The following is a 21,220-nucleotide window of genomic DNA, read 5'->3' as shown; positions in this document are numbered from 1 at the left end:
GTAATTTTTTTAGGAGCGTAAAGCTTGCGTATGCTTCGTTTTATAATCAACGCCCTTACCTTGTAGTGACGTCAGGAACACGAGTCCGTGAATAGTTCAACCGCGCTATTCATTTATAGTAAACGTCTATACGGCAAACTGGTCCCAGTTGTCTATATCGAACTATCGTCTACCGCGAACGGTCGTCTAGAGAACTGTCATCTAGGGCGAAAGATTGTCTACTGTCATGGGCGTCCCCAGAACTTTACTCAAGAGGAGGCAAACCCTATATTTCGGGGCGGGGCATGCAATTTTATTTTGGACGGGAGAAACTACGAAACCGCGACTGGCCAAACGGATACTAGAATGTTTTACTAGGATCGGAATCCTTTCGATCGTATAAGAAGAACGCCAGGCTGGTCAAATTTGGCGGTGTTGGTTTTATGAGCTTCGAGCTTCCGCCGTACTTGTTGCACATACCATCGACAGTGGCGTAACAACTTGGTTTTGAGTGGGGGGGCAAACCAGACTTCCCCCTCCCTTCCCCCCCCCCCCCCCCCGGGCCGGGGGGCGGTGCCCTTGGGCGCCGCCGGCCAGTGTTTGCCCTGCTCGGTGGCGGCTGTTTCAGGGGGGGCAAAACACATACCCTACCTACCCTTCCCCCCCCCCCCCCCCCAACCCAAGTTGGTACGCCCATGACCATCGAACTTGTTGTTCATATTTGATAATCCCAGTCACGACGTCACAAGCAGTACCATAGCCTCCTCTATACTCACAAAGCCTGGCAGTTCGACGACGGAGCCATAGAGTGCCCGGTCGCAGATTTAGAGCGCGAGGATCTCGTAGCACAGAGCATCATAGAGCCATTTCTCGGGGATCCTGGACATCAGCGCATAGCTTTTGCAGTGGCGAGGACCCGAAACAAACTTGTTCGCTCGGGAGAAGTGTGTTTCGGCGTCTCGCCCCAGCGGGGCGCCAGTCACGTGGCCCTCCTCTCATCCGTTATCTGCCGCTCCACCTTTTCCATTTCGGCGGCCGCTTCTCGAGGCGATCTGCCAGGCTTTGTCAGTATATAGGAGGCTATGGTAGGAACCATGAAGTCGCACTCGCACTGCTCATACATGATACAGCCACGATGACCGAAGTATCAGTGGACACGCGTCAAGCATATCTTCGAAGCATGTTTGTTCCGCACATATATGTGTGCTTCGCACCTGACTGCAGACATTACTAGGCAGTCTGAATGGTGCTCCCATTCTTTACTTTTGCTGTTTAGCAAATATTTTTTTTTCTAATTTCAGTGTTCCTTCGAGTTGGAGGCAGGATCGCTCCTATCCATAAGTCGGGAACGGAGAGATCTGCCTCGAACTTCCGCCCCATTTCATTATTAAGCTCCTGCTCGAAAATCTTGGAGCATATTAGCTTTAAACACAATTCGAAGTTCCTTAAAACTATCTTTTTTTTCTTTCGAATAAGCACGGTTACCGGCGGGGATTACCAAGAGCAACGCAACTTGTTGAAACTATTCGTGACTTTTCGTGATCACTTAATTATAGATATAAGGTGGACGTTATATTTTTGGATTTCGCAAAAACGTTCGACAGAGTTCCTCACCGTAAGCTTCTAATCAAACTATCTTCAGTTTTACTAAAGAAAAAAATTAATGTTATGGCTTCGAAAATACATCAGCGACAGACGTCAATATGTTGAAGGAAATGACTGCATGTCATCGCAGACTCGGTGCTCTGTCCTTTACTTTTGTTTTTCATTTGTATTAACGACATTGCGCATAATATACCTACCTGTGACTATACGCTCTTTTGCTGACGGTATTATATTGGGTATTTTATGTAAACCGATGTAAGATCAATTGCGGATCAACACAGGGCTGGTTTCAATAAAGTGAATAAGTGGTGCGAGGAGTGGAAAATGTCCCCAAACTTCAACAAATGTGTATACATGCACGCGGGAAAAAAAACGACTTTCCTTTTTAAGTGCAATGTGCGCGATCATCCCATCCGCGCACAAGCGCGATCATAGCGCTTGTGCCGTCAGTTTGTACTTGACCTTCGCGCTATTTATTTCGAAAATGCATATCCAACTAGCCCACCTTAATATTTTAGTACATCCCCTTTCACTAGTTACCTGAAATAAATACTTCGGAGTCATTATCACAAACAATCTAGGACGGAACTCCCACATCACGCAACTCACATGCATTGCATTAAATAAACTTTAGTACTTAACAGTCTTGGGTAGTAACGCGTTACTGTAATTTCGTTACTTTTTTTGGTAACTTGTAACTGTAACGAGTTACTTTATTAAAATGTAACTTGTAATTGTAGTTCTATTACGTTTTTCTAAGGTAACGATGAAAGTAACGACGTTACTTTTGACGTTACTTTCCAGTGTTTTATAAATAATGTATCAATGAACGAGGGTACAATTTAGATATTCCTTGCAGTTTTCAAATCGTCTATTCCGACATTTCGAGTGTCAAGCTGGCCTTGCACAAACTTGTGCAAGGCCAGCTTGGGGGAGGGGGGGGGGGGGAGGCGGGGTGTTACGGACGTTTATGGCTACAACGAACTAACCTATACAGTAGGGCGTCTCCAAACCTTTTGGCTAAGAGGGGCTGGATTTGGGGACCTGTTGGAGTCTCGCGGTCCGGAAAATAGTTAAGACCGTAATATTAAACGAGGAAATACTAACTAAGTAATCCCCCCCATTATTAGAAAAACTTCCTATAAAGTGAAATTTCAAAAAATAAATGTAAGGTGGATGAATCCATCTACTTTATTCTGAAATGTGATACGGCACCACAAAATAATTGTACTCCAGAGAACTCACGGGAGGCAAATCAAAGCGCGTATAGAACTTCCGCATATTTACGCAGAGCGGCAGACTAAAGATAATGGTAGATCCGAATCTCGTGATGACAGTGTACAAGAGCTAGGACACCATAGTCACGGTATACATAAGAACGCAAAGAAATTTGATCATAGTCGCCCAGAAATGCTGATGATGACAATGTACCATAAATAATATGATGAAAAATCCCGCATTTTGGTAATTTTTTTTTCATTCTTTTTCTTTTTTTTTCTTTTTTTTTTTGCGCGTTTATTTTGTCGTTAGTAACAACAGGCCGTTCTGAACTATCGTCTGCAGCAAGAGTCTCCAAACGTTTTGGCTAAGGGATCGAATTGGGGACTTGTCGCGTTTTCGAAAACCAAAACAATTAATCACTAAAAGTAAATAAACAAAAACTAAATAAATAGACGTAGATAAGCATTTAAATGCAAAACAAAAACATTAGGATGGAGTAATAAAAAAACATATTCGAAGGCGGATAAAGGCGTCGTCGAGATAAATCCGGACTTCTTTCAGATATCGTCTCAAGTTCTCAACAGTATAGTGAGTTCTCCCTTCGTTTTCGTCCGTGTTTTTTTTTTTTGGCGTGTTACACCATAATACGGTGAAGCTAACCGGTCGTATTTCGCTTCTGCGGCCACCTGATTCGACAGTGGAACATCACGTAATAAACCATTCGCAACTGGATCAAAAATGAACAGGGAATACGACTGAAGGACAGCAATACCTGAATCGCCTCGCGCCGGAAAGTCGCCTAAGCAAATCATTGAGTGGCATGGCTACAGGAAGGCGCAAGTTTACAGCATTGCCAAGACGTTCGGATAATCGGTCAGTCGGGAAGACGTTACGGCAGGCCCAGCATAGCGCAGAAAACGGTCGATATTAATTTTATCTTTGCCTGTGTGTGCCAGGGATGGGCAGTATTTCAAATACAAGTATTTGAAATACGTATTTCAAATACTTTGTGTATTTTGTATTTGTAATTAATTACAAATTGGGTAATGTATTTGACGTGTGTATTTAAATACTAAAACGTGGGTATTTCAAATACAATTGTAAATAAATACAATTTTGTGGGCGAAAATACATCCCTCAAATTTATTGTCACTGTCCAGAGCAGGAAGAAAACTACGTTCTGCACCGAATGCAGTGTCTCTCAATCAAGCACAAGCGTTTAGTGACTTTGTAATTACGGTGCTAGTCCAGGGCAAGAATAGTGACGAAATCGACGTTCACAGGCAGACTGGCTAAATAAGTGCCTGTAACAACTTGTGATGCTTTCCAGCCTGATTTCCATCCATATTTTTGCCTGGAACATTCTATGCGCGGGTAAAAAAAAATAAAAAATAAAAAAAACAATAAAAAATTCTCTAGCTAGTGCTGCGCGTCTTGGTCGTCTCGGTTCTTTGTTGGTTTATACCAAAATGTAATCGAGCTGATTACATTTTTTGTGATTATATTTCTATTACGTTTCTAGAGCCTCGCACACTAACTCCCGAGTGTGCGATGCAAAATTAAAATGAGATACCCAGAAACCCGTCGCAGGTGCCCGAAGTCGCTGACGGAAATTTTGAGGAATGTATTTGGAAAAGTATTTGGAGGAGACCAAATACATTTGGTTGTATTTGTATCTTGTAATTAAATGTTTTTTTTGGAAATTAATTAGATTTGTAATTAAATACATTTTTGACGAAGTATTTTGTATTTGTATTTCGATACATATTTTCGTGTATTTTGCCCATCCCTGGTGTGTGCTTTTCTGAATATGGTGAATTTGCCGGATTTATCTCGACGACCCTACATATACTTCATTTCGAAATTCAATATTTGGATAATGATGACATTATACAATTATTGCAACCCAGTTCACAACACATAAATCAAATCGTATAGGAACTTTGGCATATTCACTCGGGTCAAAAGACCAATGAAAATGATAGAACCGATGATGACAATATTTACAATTATGACACATGATACGATACACGAGATAACGAAAGGAACGTTCACGTAGTTACACAAACATAAAACGGGGGGAAAGGATTGTATGGCTGGCGATGACAATGTGCAATTAATAATACTGCAACCCCCCCCCCCCCCCCCCCCCACACACACACACAAAAAAAAGGAGTTTTTTTTTCATTTTCGCTGCTATTTTATAGTGCGAGTTTGAAGCGCGTCGCGGCGCCATATTTTTATGCTCGCTTATTTTTGGGTCCGGCCCTCTGGAAGTTGGCCGGGGGTCACTAAAGACCAAGGCCAGTCGCGGGCCACTCAGAATGCCACTAAGGGTCGAATTTGGCCCGTGGGCAGGGGTTTGGAGACCCCTAAAACAATTGTCTGCAGAAAAAAAAAAAGAAAAAAGAAGAGAATTTTAACGACAACAAAATGCTTTGAATAAAAAAAAAGAAAAAAAAAAAGCGGCTCTTGTTAAGTACCTGTTTCAGTCTCCTTGACGGTGATGGCTTGAACAGTCTTGTATAGCTGCCTGGAGTCCTTGGGCCCAGCGAGCCAAGCATGTCGCAGAGCCTCGTCGGGAGATACTCGCGTTTCGGGATTCCACCTTGAAAACAAGAAAAACCATATTGATTTTGTATTTATTTTTATTTTTCATTTAATTATTTTTCTAATAAGCGCGGACGAGGAAACGTGGAATGCTCAAAAGAGTGGATCAGAGCATTCTACCAGCATCCACTTCAAATACAATAAATAAGAAACCAATACTAGAGAATATATATATATATATATATATATATATTGAACAAGCAGCATTGTTTCAACGCTGCAAGGTGATGTCGCGGTCATCAACGTAAATGCGATTGTCAATGTGGAGTCGAATAACGTTAACCATTTTGTTCTTAGCCCGAGACTGAGGCAGGAAAAGAGGAAAATGAAAGTAGAAGAAAAATTTAAGAAAAAGGAAAAGAGGAAAGTTTCAAAGTAGAAGGAAAGTAAAAGAAATATTTTTCTTCTACTTTGAAGCTTTCCTCTTTTCCTGCCTCAGTCTCGGGCTAAGAACAAAATGGTTAACATCCACCAGCTCGCCTGCGCACTCACTACTTTATCATCGAATAATGTGGTGACGCAAGCCTCTCAACTGTTTGATTTTGCAAATGTTTGTTGTCGAGAAGGCCCAAAAGCGGGGTCGAAACACTCAGGGTGAGCTTTCCTGCATCTCGCCTCGTGGTACGAAAATCATCAAATCATCGCACATCGACCGCCCATCGCTAGGCAAATGCTCGGTCAATCAGAAAATGCTCAGATAGTTTAGATTGGCCATTAAGTAACGAAGGGTTACACTCGGAAAGCCCGTGGCACCCCTCGGTGCTGTCTTTATGTCGGTCCCGAAACAAGGGTCATGCTCGGTGTTTGCCTGACTACAGGGGCCTATTCTGGCGCATGTTGGGCTACGGAGTTCGGCCATATCCTGGAAGGGGCTAGGAGAAGCAGACGACGCACCGGCGACTGCCCATCGTTGCGCTTCTTTGCCGGAGAAGGCGCTGACTATCGCCCGACTGCGGCGCCTCCTAGACATGTGCTCTGGGGCAATAGCGGTTGACCATTTATTGGACTGAAAATCATTGCAGGCGGCGGGCCAACCTAAAGCCCCGTCTAATGAAAAAAAAAAAAGAAAAACAGCTTGGCCATGCTTTCTGTTCTGCTCTGAATGGTATACATTGCCAGTCAAATAAATAACTTCGTGAGGCTCCAACTTATTTAGTGTTCCTTGTGTCGACTACTTCGCTGTGTTTGTAGGACTCCGGTAAAAAAAAAAAAAATATATATATATATATATTGTCTTTCCAAGCGGAGCCTTTTGGCACGTCACGACAGAAAAAGAAAGAAAGAAAGAAAGAAAGAAAGACAAAAAGGAGAAAGAGGGGAAAAGAGAGGAAAGAAATAGAGAGGGGAAAGAAATAGAGAGAGGAAAAAGAAAGAGAGTATGGGGAAAGAAAGAAAGAGAAAGAACGAAAGAAAGAAGACTGTGAAAGAAAAGAGAGATCGATAATAACAGGTGTAAGTGAAACTTACTCCAGGCAAAGTGAAAGAAAATCCACGAATTCCTCGTCGTTGCAGCCCAGAACGGCCGCTAACGTTTTCGAGTGCGGTTTTCTCTTCTTCCCTTTGCTGTTTGTCAATGTACGCGGGTTGTTCTTGGAATCTGGAAGAACGGGAAAGAAAATCGCGCAGCAGGTGAGTGCGATTAGTATGTTTTATTATTTTTATCAAATAGTCAGACGACCCAACGTGACATATTTTATAGCTGACCTTCTCAAAATAACCGACTGGTGCCAGAATTGGAAAATGTCTCTCAATACTAACAAATGTAAGTGCATGCGTTTTTCTAATTCCTTAGCAGAAACTAATCCTACGCTACTTTTGGATAGGACTATACTCGAATATACAGACCACTATAAATACCTCGGCGTGCATCTTTCACCTAACCTCTCTTGGAATACTCATATTAACAACATTGTACAATCTGCTAATCGAAGTTTAGGCTACATCCGTCGAAATTTTAGATCTGTCCCCAATAACCTTAAACGCCTCCTGTACGTTACTCTTGTCCGTCCCAAATTAGAATATGCGTCTTCAATTTGGCATCCTCATCAATCAACGCTAACTGATTTAATTGAATCTGTTCAGAGCCGTGCTGCACGCTTCGTTTTTTTCTGATTATTCCCGTTTTTCGAGTGTCTCGTTAATGAAAGCTCACCTTGACCTTCCGCTATTATCTTCACGTCGTAGGATCTCTCGCCTTTGTCTTCTTCACAAGGTATTTTATACGCCCATCTTTAAACAATCTCTCTTAAACCCCCCATCATACATCTCGGCTAGAATTGACCATCCTTGTAAGATCGCCCGCCCACAATGCTTCACCCTCGCACACCAGAAGGCGCTCTTACCATCTGCGATTGTGGACTGGAATGACCTCCCCGAGAACCTCATCGGCATCACCGACAGTGGAAGATTTCGGGACGCCATCACCAACTACTTCATGTAAACCCACTCCCCTCTGTAACGCCACTTGTGGCCCTGAGGGTATTATAAATAAATAAATAAATAAATAAATAAATAAATAAATAAATAAATAATAGCACAGACTGTTTCTGGCGGGTTTCATGAAAACTCCCCAGTAATATTAGGCCACATTCTATCAATATCAAAGCTACAAAAAGATAACATTTTTGGGGACATCCGCAAGGTTAGCGTACTTTGATGTTACGTTAAAAAGAGATCTCAGTTCGATGCAATCCAGAGAGAAAGGGTGACAGAGTTACGGCCCATAAATATTCTAGCGCTTGTTACGTGTAGCGACGATCACTGCGCCGCCGACAAACTAAAGGAAACGGCGGCATTATGGACGTTTGCAAGCAGCCACGCTTCGAGAGCTAGTCTGGACACCATGGATGAAAAACGCTTTGTTTGGCCGTCAGTCTGGAAACGGTGGGTACACCTCAGCAATGCTTTCTGTGGCAATGCAGTCAATGCTAGGGGAGAGGGTGCACCAACCGCTGTACACGCGCTTTCCTCCTCTCTTAGGATTGCCACAGAAAGCTGACTGTCAGACGATCTACCCACACCAGCAGCAAGATGGCGCCGCTCAGAGGCCGTGCTTTCAAACATCTCTATTGAATCAGCATCAGAATATAACTGGAAGACGTCACGTATTTCCCCAAGAATATGCTTCGTCATTCATGTTTGTTGCAACCACTCATGAAAGGCAGATTGCAGCATACAACATTCCAGCGCCAATCAGCCAGGCGAAAAAGGCTGAGTCACTGAGCTGCGAACGGGATTCGGGGTGTCGGATATTCCCAAAAGAGAGCTGCCGCGCGCGCTCAAAAGGTGTTTCACAGAACAGTAGACAAATATGGCAGCGCGCGGAAGACGATATTTATAATGGTCTATAACGTTTGCAAGGGGGCCTCTGGACGCCGCCATCTTGCTGCTGGCCTGTTTATATCGCCTGATAGCCAAGCCTCGCTAAGGGGTGCCTACGGTTGCCAGACTAGCTTTGAAGCGTGGCTTCTCGCAAACGCGTCCGTATAGGGACTTTAGCCGTACCGAAGAACAGGCGTCTTCTCGTGGCCAGTTCCATGACCGCAGGCGGAGGTGGGCCTAGCACCTCCATGATGCAGGCCAGCTGGTCGGCCTCGTTCTCCCCGGGAAAGAGGGGAAAGCCCGTGTAGAGCTCGGCCAGGATGCACCCTAGGCTCCACATATCGATGGAGGTGCCGTAAGGCAAGCCCAGAATCACCTGCATGATATAAGACAAAAGTTAGAAAAGGAAACGCTGACCTGGACAACTCCGACCTCCCTGTCTCACCCCTCGAGAAAAAAATTTGCTGCGACAACCAAGGCTTCGCACAGACAGCAAACTCTGGCTGCACACAGTTACACTGTCTTCTTTAAAGTTAGCGGACTAACGTTCGCTAAGTTTAATGGACAGTGTCCATGTGAACACTATGGTGTTTTAGTCGATTGCTGCAATAGCTCCGATAACGATACCCGATAAAAATACATGGCAAAGGCGACGGCAGAGTATCGCATATTGTTATCACAGTTATCGATCAACAATCTACTATAGCTCTCTACTATGACATCACGCTGCACAAAACAATCCTGCTAAAATTAACGAAAAAATTTCTCTTTGCATTTAGGAGTAAAAAAATTCCCGCTAAATATCGCGAAGTTTAGCGGAAAGCGTTTTCCGTGACGTCACGGCCCTACACGATACACATACGGCATCCGCTGCGACACCTAGCCAATAACGGCTAACGCTGTAAAAATGATGAAAGTAAAAGCTAATGCAAATCCAAACTCCCTGCCCCATTTCCTTTTGTATAAATTCGCCAAAGATATATGAACGTGCGCCCGTTAACAGTTTGACTTTTGAGGGGTGTTTCTCTTTACCAATTCAAAACGAGTATGCAAACGAATCGGTTAAGGACAGCCATTCTAATCCTGGAGCATGAGGAAGGGCAGGGCAAATACAAACACGAAGTGCCAAACAGAGTTAAGATTTGAGCTGTGTTTGGTGCTTCGTGTAGGTGTTCATGCTGTCTTTCCCCGCGCTCGACGGTTATTCTGTCTTTTTTTATACGTTTATTTTTTTTTATTGGGAACGGTCAAGCAGCTGCAGGCCTGAGTAACTCACCTCTGGAGATCGGTAAAACCTGGATTGGATGTACGTGTAGACCCTTTGGTGGACGAAGCAGGAGCTGCCGAAATCTATCACCTTGATGTTGCTGTTCCCCCGCTGCTTCAAGAGGATGTTCTCCTACGGAAACAGGTGGACAAGCGTCTGAGCTTCGGGTCGGCCCGAGTTGAACGCACTTCGAACTTGGGTCAGACACACCCGGTTCTGGCGGCTTCAGAACAGAGCTAGGTAGTCAAGACCGAAAACAACACTGATCGCCAGAATAACCGATCTGAAAAAACCTAGATCGGTTCAAGTGGGGATTGAGGTTCAAGATGAGCACGATGTCTAATATAGTATGTTTTTATGAAGATTCGTAAATCGTCTGCTTGAGTTCATTCAGCCTTGGCCGTGCACCATGTTCGCACGGGTACCGTCATAGACGCTACACTGAAAAGCGCCCCGAAACCCTACAAAAGTGATATCATATGACTTTTAACATTACCCAGAAGTTCATCCATGTCATCGAAATCGACCCCTGGAACGGAGCTTCCCGATAATCACATTTTCCTTCCGCCAGCTATGGGACGTCGTGACATTGCAAAGTTTGAGTAGATCGTACGCTGCGGAGAGAGGGCCAAGTGGACGCGTGCTCAATCTATACTTCGAAGTGACGGCACAAGTCTTGTGCCGTCACTTACCCTGCGCTAGAGCTTCGCTTTGCTATGAGGCTCATAGGAAAGCGAAGCTCTAGCGCACGGTTTACTAAAAGTCCCTATTAGCAGACTAACAGCCACGTTACACTTTTCGCGCTTCTTTGTATTCATCACAGTCGGGGCAAGAGCACAATAGAAGTCGGAGTATGCCTAAATAAGGAGAGTAATACCCCGATCACATGACCGACATAAAGGTACCTTTAACATATATATAGGTCCCTTTGCAATCGGCGAATCAGCCCGCGCTGATGGATCGCAACCACATGCCACGCTCGGAGGATCGCGAACTGATTCGCCGCTGTCCATAAAGGTCCCTTAGCTAAAGGGACCTTTATGATCGTGTGAATGGGGTATCAAACACGGACAGTTCGCCGCCCGCGCGACACTCTCTGTAAAGGCGCTACATACAAAACGAAGTGAACATCACCTTCTGCGTCTGCTTGAAAGTAGAAATTTCCTCACAGATACTCCAGAAATAGACGCACATCAGAGTACAAGAGGGCGATTACCACTGCGCTGCTAATACGACACTTACCGCGCTCGGGGAGCGTGCCCCAGATTATCAACGTACGAAGTCATGTTTTATATCTGAAAATTGGGATGCTTTTCGCTCGAAAGCGTCACCATAAAATGAAGTGCAACGAATCCTACATGCAAATGGATGACATCGACGCCACGTTTTCCCCCGCGCGCGCGCAGTCTCGCTAAAAAAAAGTCGTAGTGCAGCGAAGGCTACGCGCCCTAAAGTCACGCAAACCTCCACTTCACGTGCTGGTCCCTTGACTCCAAGGAGGGAGACCCCTCTTTCCCTCTTTACCCTCCTGGCAGACGACGCCATTTTTTAGTGCGGTCGTGTAACAGCTCCTAGATGACAAGGTCATAGTACTGATTTGTCAACGCCACCTAAAGAAGCAAACGCGGGTTACGGATTTGACACAATATCTGCGTCGGCGTTCGTTTGAGCCTTCCCTGCAGTCAGATACAAGTTAAAAATGAAAGAATGCGCCAGAAGCTCCGCCTCCAGCAAGCGCTCGATGCCTTCTGTCGTGCTTTGGGTTGGCGTGCTCATGAGACCCCTACGCGTTACCGAAGGTAGAAAGCTCGCGCTGGAGGCAGAGCTTCTGCAAAGACTCCTTAATTTGTACCCGACTAAGACTACACTATAAAAGAAGAAAGAACGCAAACACGTTGGCGGGCGTCTCTAATGTCACCAAGAGGTCTACTCTCGCGATAAACACGTGGAAGCTTCTCGCAATCGGTGGGTGACTCGCGAAAATAACTCTCAAACCCCAAGAGAAGGAAAGCTGCTCTTACCGGTTTCAGATCGCAGTGTATGATCTTCTCTCGATGAAGAAGGCGGAGACACTGGACAAGCGAATAAGCGAACCTCCGAATCAGGTTGAGGCTGAACCCTTGGTAGTTGTTCTTCTTGATCAGTTCGTACAAGTTCATCCTGAAAAGTGCAACGCAGTCATTGCCCATCTTTTTTTGCTATCTCTCTACCAAGCTGCTTTCAGTGTTCTAATGCAATTAACAACAAGCTTACACTTGCACGGTGAAAAAAAAAGAAAAAGAAACATGCCCACAATTTTATTTGAAATGTATACGTTGCTGATTGTCTTTGAGTTATTTTAGGCCAATGTCTTTTTTCTGTACAGTGCTTGCTTCTTTTTTTCTTCACGTGCTTTTGTTACAATGTGGCTCCCTTTAAACTGCTTTTTTTTTCCTTCGGACACACGACTAGTAGTAAACTGTGCGCTTCTTTTGTTATCCCGAAGCAATACTGTTAGAACTAAAAGAGATTGAGATAGAGAGAAATCAAGAGAGAGAAAGAAACTGGAAGGTAGGGAGAGAGAGAACGAAACTCGATCCTCAGAAATGGCAAGAAGATATACAAAGGAACCCTATAACACTCCAGAGCCCAACTGGGAACGGCGAGACCAGTCAACCACCAATTGGGAATGGCTATGGCCAGTGACTCCACTGGTCCCAGTTGACCACTCAACTGGTCCTAGTTGGCCCCTCAGCTGGTCCCAGGTCAACTCTTGTTGGGTCCCCATGGATTCCCAGTTGGAACTAGATGATTCTCATTTGGAACCAGGTGATTTTCAGTAGGAACTAGTTAATTACCAATTGGGACCATTTGAGATTCCGTCTGGTCCCAGACCAGTTAGAAATTTTCACCTAGGGGTTCCTATTCAAGCAAGTGCATATACACAAAGATGACGATGGTTAGCGGCAATTTCTCACCCCATAAGCTCGAACGTGATGCACAGGTGATTCCTGAAGTAGAAGTACTCGAACATGTGAATCACATTGTGGTACTGGTCTTGGTCCTTTTTTGTCAAGTGGTCCAGTATCTTCACTTCTATCAATGCTTGTTGGTGAAACCTAAAGAGAGCAGAAACACACCGTCCAAAGCAAGCTTTTAAAACTAAGTGTTTAGAACACAGGGGATTTATAGTTTGTCTCCATTATACTGCGGTCTAAACCCTTCCCTAACAATTTCGACCCGTATTGCTTTAGTTGGGGGAAACACCAGGCAATAAAAACTATGCAACTACCCGACACATTTTATTCTATTATGTTCCCCCGCAGAAAAGCCGCCGGAAGTTCAACTGCCCTGCTACAATTTGATAGAGCTTAGGGGATGCTCGGTAAAAATTTTCGTGCTTTGTGGCGTTATTTATATGCTTGTTATCTAAATGCTGCTCCTGTACACTGCATTTAAGAAATCCGAGATACAGCAGAATCTGTAATACGCAACGCAGATACAACTTACAATTTTGTTTGCGAAGTGTGTCTTAAAAGTATTTAAAATACAAAGTCATTAAATGCAATATGTTTTTTTTACAATGTACACTAAATGCAATGCATTTTCAATAAAATGTATCTTAAATGCAACATATTTCGTGCGCTCCATAATCTAAATTAAATATATCTAGTATGTGAGGTCCCGGGGTCGGGCGTGGACCGTGAGCGGCTTGACGCGAAGGGGCGAGGCGACTTATAAAACAGAAGTTACTTTAATAAGACGAAATATAATAGAAGGTGCGTACGATGCACGCAACACACAGGGTCCCTGCCTAGACTAGGGAGACCACCTTCCTGCTAGCGAAATGAAGAACACGCGGGGCAACCGGGGGGGGGGGGGGGGGGGTGGAGTAGAGGAAATTTGTTAACACTCACACCACGAACCGAGGCTCTGTAAAAACAGATTTAATACCCCGTGCTGTTTATACCCCTGCAAATTGTATATCACCAATTAAGTTCAAATAATTTTCACTCCCAGGGTTATATTTTTAATGCTAAATTTGCTATTACATGTCTCGAAGTTGAAAGCATAAAAATCGACTGCAGTAGAACTCGATGCATCAATTGCATATAAGAAACAGCAAATCTTTTTCGGGTTATTATTTTCTGTCAACGCTTACTTTTATCAACATGGTCATACACAAATTTTTAACATTATGTTATTTTCGACCTTTCTGACTTGCAGGCTTTTTGCCTTGTGTGGCTGTCTTCACTAAAAATAAATTCCAGAACAACCCTTTCGTATTGACACAGCGATATGAAAATAATTACAATAATTTATATTTAAACTTTTGGCGAGCAATTCTCTCATACAAAATTTTGCCACCAAGGGGAGAGGCACAACGGCGCTTACGCGTCGGGTCTCCTGCAAGAACGACGGTCCCTTCCCGCAATGCTTGTATAGAAGATGGCGTACCGTTGCGATTAACACGATTACCAGCAACCTCCGCGCTTTCCCATGCCCCGTTGTTCGGCAGACCCATGAGTTGCAGAGTGAATTTTATGACAGTGTGAAATGCGGGACATTTTGAAGATTCAGGAATTTCTCGCGGGACGCGGGACACGAGCCCTCAATGCGGGACAGCTCCGCGAGTCGCGGGACGGGTGGTTACCCTAGCCTTAAAGGACACATGCAAAGAAAAAAAAAATTTTTAGACTGCTTAGATGGAAAAAGGATGTCATAAAACGATTTTACAACGAAGAAAAAATTTTTCCAGCAGTTCCAGCAAAATGGAATTCTTTTTTTTTGTGGGGGGGGGGGGGGGGGGGGGGCATGAGGCCCGCCCCCGCCCCCCCCCCCCCCCCCCCCCCCCCACTGGCTACGTGCCTGAATGTATCTAAATTCTGCACAACCCAGCTAACTGGAAACCCCCTGTAAACTTTGTATGTCAAACGTCGCGCCACGCACCAGAACTACCGATAGCGACGCACAGATGGCGGGAGCACCGCGTACGGCGCAGGTTGCCGCGTTGTCACCGACAACGCTGCCTTAGGCTAGATAAGCCGTTAGGCCTTTTTGCCTGCTAACGAGCTTCCTCAAATTCTTTCAACGCTCCAGGACAGAGTAATTACACGAAGTTTCAAACCGGCAGACTATTTTTAGTAAGCGTAACTAGAATAAAGCTTGTTTGCGGGGTTTATTTATTTTCCCTTGCTCAGAGAATAACTTTGCTTTGGAACTATTTATTCTAGGCACGTGGAAATAACCCAGAACGGTTGTACATTTTCATGGGAGGAAGAAGCACTCGAAAAAAGAAAAGCGAGTGGACGTGAGTGAGGAGCACATTAAAATGAGCCCAGTTTTCCAGTTGTCAGGATGGCCGAGTGGTCTAAGGCGCCAGACTCAAGGTAGCTTCGTGCCTTGCCCTGATGTCAGGGTTTGGGATTTCTGGTCCACGAATGTGGGCGTGGGTTCGAATCCCACTTCTGACAAAAGTTTTGTTGACTATTTTCGGTTTTTTTTTTTGCCTTGAATTGTGACTGCTTGCTCGCGATTTAATAGGATACTCATGTCGATTCTTTACATGACTCGTAGATTTTTAGATCGTCCAAAAACTACGCAGTTTAACGGTCTATTTTCCAGTTAATCTACCAATTTATTTCTCCAGCTCTTTTTTTTTTTTTTTTTGTATGTTTTTTAATATGTGAATCATGGTTTGTCTCGTCAGGAAGAGGGAGGAGGAAGGGTCTAGAAAATTTTTATGCCGAACAGTGAAGACGCCGATTATTCGAGACTGATTGGCTGAGTCAGGTGATGACGTCAGACCTCCTAGATCGACGCTGATTGGCTGGTTCAGGTTCTGGAAGAGCGGCAGTGCCTTAAAACCCGGATTAGCGCCGCCATCTCCATTCCAAGAATTGTTATCGAGTGTGCACGTGCCACGCGTTAAGCCAGTCCCTAAACTAACCGACGAAGAGCGCCGAGAGCAGGAATCTAACTGAAACAACACGTTTCGCGTGCAACATAATTGCCCAGACATGTGCTGTTCTTTCCAGCAAGTTCATTATTTTTCTTTCGAGCTAGTTAATTACTTTTTCTAGCTAGTTCCTTTATTGTTTTTCCCAGCTAGTTCATTTATTTTATTTTTTTTCAGCTGGTTCATACTTTTTACCTAGTTTAATTTTCCAGCTAGTTGATTTTTAGTTATATTTTCATATGCCGGTTTTTTCCAGCTAGTTTTTTCCCGCTGATTTATATTTACACCTAGTTTATTTTACCATCAAGTTTATTTTACCATCAAGTTCATTTTACCATCAAGTTCATTTTACTATCAAGTTCATTTTACCATAAAGTTCATTTTACCATAAAGTTCATTTTAACATGAAGTTCATTTTAACATGAAGTTCATTTTAACATGAAGTTCATTTTAACATGAAGGTCATTTCACCATAAAGTTCATTTCACCATAAAGTTAATTTGACCAACAAGTTAATTTGACCAACAAGTTCATTTGAACAACAAGTTCATTTGACCAACAAGTTCATTTGACCAACAAGTTCATTTGACCAACAAGTTCATTTGACCAACAAGTTCATTTTACCAACAAGTTCATTTTACCAACAAGTTCATTTTACCAACAAGTTCATTTTACCAACAAGTTCATTTTACCAACGAGTTCATTTTACCAACGAGTTCATTTTACCAACGAGTTCATTTTACCAACGAGTTCATTTTACCAACGAGTTCATTTTACCAACGAGTTCATTTTACCAACGAGTTCATTTTACCAACGAGTTCATTTTACCAACGAGTTCATTTTACCAACGAGTTCATTTTACCAACGAGTTCATTTTACCAACGAGTTCATTTTACCAACGAGTTCATTTTACCAACGAGTTCATTTTACCAAGTTCATTTTACCAACGAGTTCATTTTACCATCAAGTTCATATTTTCGGAAAGTTCAGTTTTCCAGCTAGTACATTTTTCCAGCTAGTACATTTTTCCAGCTTGTTCATTTTCACATCTAGTTCATTTTCCTATCTAGTTCATTTTCCCATCTAGTTCATTTTTCAATCTAGTTCATATTCCCATCTAGTTCGTATTCCCATCTAGTTCATATTCCCATCTAGTTCATATTCCCATCTAGTTCATATTTACAGCAAGTTCCTTTTACCAGCAAGTTTATTTTCTTACCAAGTTCATTTATTCAAGCAAGATAACTTTTCCAGCAACTTCAACTTCAACTCAATAAGTTCATTTTACCAATAAGTTCATTTTACCAATAAGTTCATTTTACCAATAAGTTCATTTTACCAATAAGTTCATTTTACCAACAACTTCATTTTACCAACAACTTCATTTTACCAACAACTTCATTTTACCATCGAGTTATATTTCCAGAAAATTCAGTTTTACAGCTAATACATTTTCCCAGCTAGTAGATTTCTACAGCTACTACATTTTTCCAGTTAGTACATTTTTCCAGCTAGTACATTTTCCCAGCTAGTACATTTTTCCCGCTAGTACATTTTTCCAGCTAATCATTTTTCCAGCTAGTTCATTTTCCCATCTAGTTTATATTTTCAGCCAATTCCTTTTACCAGCAAGTTCCTTTTAACAGCTAGTTTATTTTCTTACCAAGTTAATTTATTCAAGCAAGATAACTATTCCAGCAACTTCAACTTTCCAACTAGTTCATTTTTTCAACTGGTTCTTATTCCCAGCTAGTTCATTTTCCTATCTAGTTCATTTTACCATCAAGTTCATTTGAATATGAAGTTCATTTGACCACAAAGTTCATTTGACCACAAAGTTCATTTTACCAATAAGTTCATTTTACCAACAACTTCATTTTACCAACAAGTTCATTTTGCCCACAAGTTCATTTTTCCATCGAGTTCATATTTCTAGCAAGTTCAGTTTTACAGCTAGAACATTTTTCCAGCTAGTACATTTTTCCAGCTGGTAAATTTTTCCAGCTAGTTCATTTTCCCATCCAGTTTATATTTTCACCAAGTTCCTTTTACCAGCTAGTTTATTTTCTTACCAAGTTCATTTATTCAAGCAAGATAACTATTCTAGTAAATTCAACATTCCAGCTAGTTCATTTTTTCAACTGGTTCATTTTACCAGCTAGTTGATATTCCTATCTAGTTCATATTTCCAGCAAGTTCTTTTTACCAGCAAGTTCCTTTTACCAGCAAGTTCCTTTTACCAGCTAGTTTATTTTCTTACCAAGTTAATTTATTCAAGCAAAATAACTTTTCCAGTAGCTTCAACTTTCCAGCTAGTTCATTTTTTCAACTCGTTCATTTTCCCAGCTAGTTCATTTTTTCAACTCGTTCATTTTCCCAGCTAGTTCATTTTCCTATCTAGTTCATTTTACCATCAAGTTCATTTTAACATGAAGTTCATTTGACCACAAAGTTCATTTTACCAATAAGTGCATTTTACCAACAACTTCATTTTAACAAGTTTATTTTCCCATCGAGTTCATATTTCCAGCAAGTTCATTCGAACATGAAGTTCATTTGACCACAAAGTTAATTTTACCAATAACTTCATTTTGCCAACAACTTCATTTTACCAACAACTTCATTTTACCAACAACTTCATTTTACCAACAAGTTTATTTTCCCATCGAGTTCATATTTCCAGCAAGTTCAGTTTTACAGCTAGTACATTTTTCCAGCTAGTACTTTTTTCCAGCTGGTACATTTTTCCAGCTAGTACATTCTACCAGCTAGTACATTTTTCCAGCTAATTAATTTTTCCAGCTAGTTCATTTTACCATCTAGTTCATATTTTCAGCAAGTTCCTTTTACCAGAAAGTCAATTTTTCCAGCTAATTAACTTTTCCACCCAATTAATATTTCCAGCAAGTTCATTTTTCCATCTAGTTCATTTTTCTAGCTAGTTCATTTCCCCAGCTAGTTTATTTTCCCCTCTAGTTCACATTTTCAGAGGGTTCTTTTTTCAGCGAGTTAATTTTCCTATCTAGTTTATATTTCCAGCAAGTTCATTTTTCATCTAGTTAGTTTTTCTAGCCAGTTTGTTTTTAAACTCAGTTCATCTTTCCAGCTAGTTCATCTTTCCAGCTAGCTCATATTTCCAGTTCGTTTTCCCATCTAGTTCATATTTCCACCAAGTTAATTTTTCCAGCTAGTTCATTTTCCCAACAATTCATTTTTCAAACAAGATAACTTTTCCAGCAAGTATATTTTTCATTCTAGTTAATTTTCCAGCTAGTTCATTTTCCCATCTAGTTCATATTTCCAGCAAGCTTATTTTCTCATCTAGTTCATATCTCCAGCAAATTCAGTTTTTTCAGCTAGTTAATTTTCCCAGCTAGTTAATTTTTCATCTAGTTCATATTTACAGCAAGTTCATTTTCCCAGCTAGTTCATTTTCCCAACAAGTTCATTTTTTAAGCAAGCTTACTTTTCCAGCAAGTTTATTTTTCAGCTAGTTAGTCTTCCCGACTCGTTAATATTTTCACCAAATCATTTTTTCAGCTAGATCATTTTTTTATCTAGTTCATTTTTCGAGCAAGTTCTTATTTTTGTCTAGTTCGTTTTTTAGCTAGTTAAATTTTCCAGCTAGTTCATTTCCCTAGCTAGTCTATTTTTCCATCTATACTCCGTCTCATTAAAACCGTGCACAAAAGCCAAAGCTACAGGGGAAACAGTGTGTCCCGACCTATTCAAGAGGAGGGAAAGGAGGAACGGCAAGATCCCAGCCTTCTCCCGTTCTTCCTTTCCCTCCCTTTGAACAGGTTTGTATACGCTATCTCCCCGGTAGCTTTGGCTGTATTGCATGGTTTTAGAGAAACTGAGTGTAGTTCATATTTCCAGCAAGTTCAATTTTACATGTACTGTAATTTATTTTCCCAACAAGTTCCTTTTTTAATCAAGATAACCTTCCAACAAGTTCATTTTCCCATCTAGTTCATTTTTCCATATAGTTAATTTTACAGCGAGTTCATCTTCCCATCTAGTTCATATTATCAGCAAGCTCACTTTTCCAGCTAGTTCATTGATCCAGCTGGTCCATTTTCTCATCTAGTTCATATCTCCAGCAAGTGCATTTTTCCAGCTAGTTCATTTTCTCAACAAGTTCATTTTTCAAGCAAGATAACCTTTCCAGCAAGTTCATTTTTCCGGCTAGTTCATTTTTCCAGCTAGTTCATTTTCTCCTATATTTTATATTTCCAGCAAGTTCTTTTTTTTGGCTAGTTCATTTTCACAAGATCATTTTTCAAGAAAAATAACTTTTCCAGCACGTTCATTTTTCTATCTTGTTTATTTTCCCACGAGGCTGATATCTCTAGGAAGTTAACTTTTCCAGCAAGTCAATTTTATCACCTAGAATTCGTTCTCATAGCTAGTTCATTTTTCGAGATAGTTCATTCTCCCATCTGGTTTATGTTCCCAGCAAGTTCATTTTTCCAGCTAATTGATTTTCCCAACAAGTCCATTTTTCAAGCAAGATAGCTTTTCCAGCAAGTTCATTTTCCCACATAGTTCATTTTTCCACCTTGTTCATTTTTCCAGCGAGCTCATTTTTCTCTCTAGTTCATATCTCCATCAAGTTCATTTTTACAGATAGTTCATTTTCCCGTTTAATCACTGTCGCGCTTTACAAGAATTTGCATTTCATAAGATCATCCTTTTCCCGAGTTGAGAGATGAGACATTCTCCGCCTCTTGGTGATTTCCTCAGTTTTGGGTTGTTTTAAAATGTTTATTAATTTGTTAATATAGTCACCCCCAGCTTAAGAAACGAAGGGCGTGGCGAGTCCGAGCATCTCATTATCTCTCCGCAACCAATCAGATTGCGGGATTAGGTGATGAGAACATCGAAGAACCAATCACAAAGGCAGAAGCGTGGACATTTAAAGTTGATCTTACGTCCCGAAACCCCTAGACAGCGACTCGTTCTCTTCCTAGCAAACTTTCTTATTGGATATCGCGTCCTTACTTAGTAGGTTACCTTGATGGCTCGCAAGATTATCCCAACTCTTCGCCCAATCAAGAAGCGACGGGCCTCTCTTTTTCGATGAACGGGACTGATTACAAAGTGGAGAATCATCTCGGTATGAATCACGAAGGAACCTAGTCAGCTTTGCGGAAGTTACTGACTTTGTTACCTTAGAAAGTAATCGATTACCAGTTTCATCACTGAAACTAATCAGGTATTTAAAGAAATAGTAAGCACTAAAATAGTCCGATTAATGGTTAGTACCATCTCAGTGG

General features: G+C 41.9%; 1 protein-coding gene and 1 non-coding gene across 2 annotated transcripts in view; one reads left to right on the top strand and one right to left on the bottom strand.

Annotated features, from left to right (window-relative positions):
• LOC120842830 (dual specificity tyrosine-phosphorylation-regulated kinase 4) overlaps positions 1 to 21,220 on the bottom strand; it is a 34,883-nt gene that overhangs the window by 7,798 nt on the left and 5,865 nt on the right. Inside the window, exons 6-11 of the mRNA XM_040214015.3 lie at positions 12,961 to 13,101; positions 12,025 to 12,163; positions 10,013 to 10,135; positions 8,920 to 9,112; positions 6,883 to 7,012; positions 5,289 to 5,413 (exon numbers count right to left, since the gene is read on the bottom strand). Of these exons, the coding sequence (XP_040069949.3) occupies positions 5,289 to 5,413; positions 6,883 to 7,012; positions 8,920 to 9,112; positions 10,013 to 10,135; positions 12,025 to 12,163; positions 12,961 to 13,101 (851 nt within the window). The remainder of the gene's footprint in view (positions 1 to 5,288; positions 5,414 to 6,882; positions 7,013 to 8,919; positions 9,113 to 10,012; positions 10,136 to 12,024; positions 12,164 to 12,960; positions 13,102 to 21,220) is intronic.
• Positions 15,335 to 15,456, top strand: Trnal-caa. Its single transcript has 2 exons — positions 15,335 to 15,372; positions 15,411 to 15,456. It is a non-coding gene; the product is annotated as a tRNA-Leu (tRNA).

The sequence above is a fragment of the Ixodes scapularis genome, unplaced genomic scaffold, assembly GCF_016920785.2.
Source record: "Ixodes scapularis isolate PalLabHiFi unplaced genomic scaffold, ASM1692078v2 PGA_scaffold7__128_contigs__length_106722199, whole genome shotgun sequence".
NCBI classification, from domain to species: domain Eukaryota; kingdom Metazoa; phylum Arthropoda; class Arachnida; order Ixodida; family Ixodidae; genus Ixodes; species Ixodes scapularis.
This window is presented reverse-complemented; position numbering and strand designations above follow the sequence as displayed.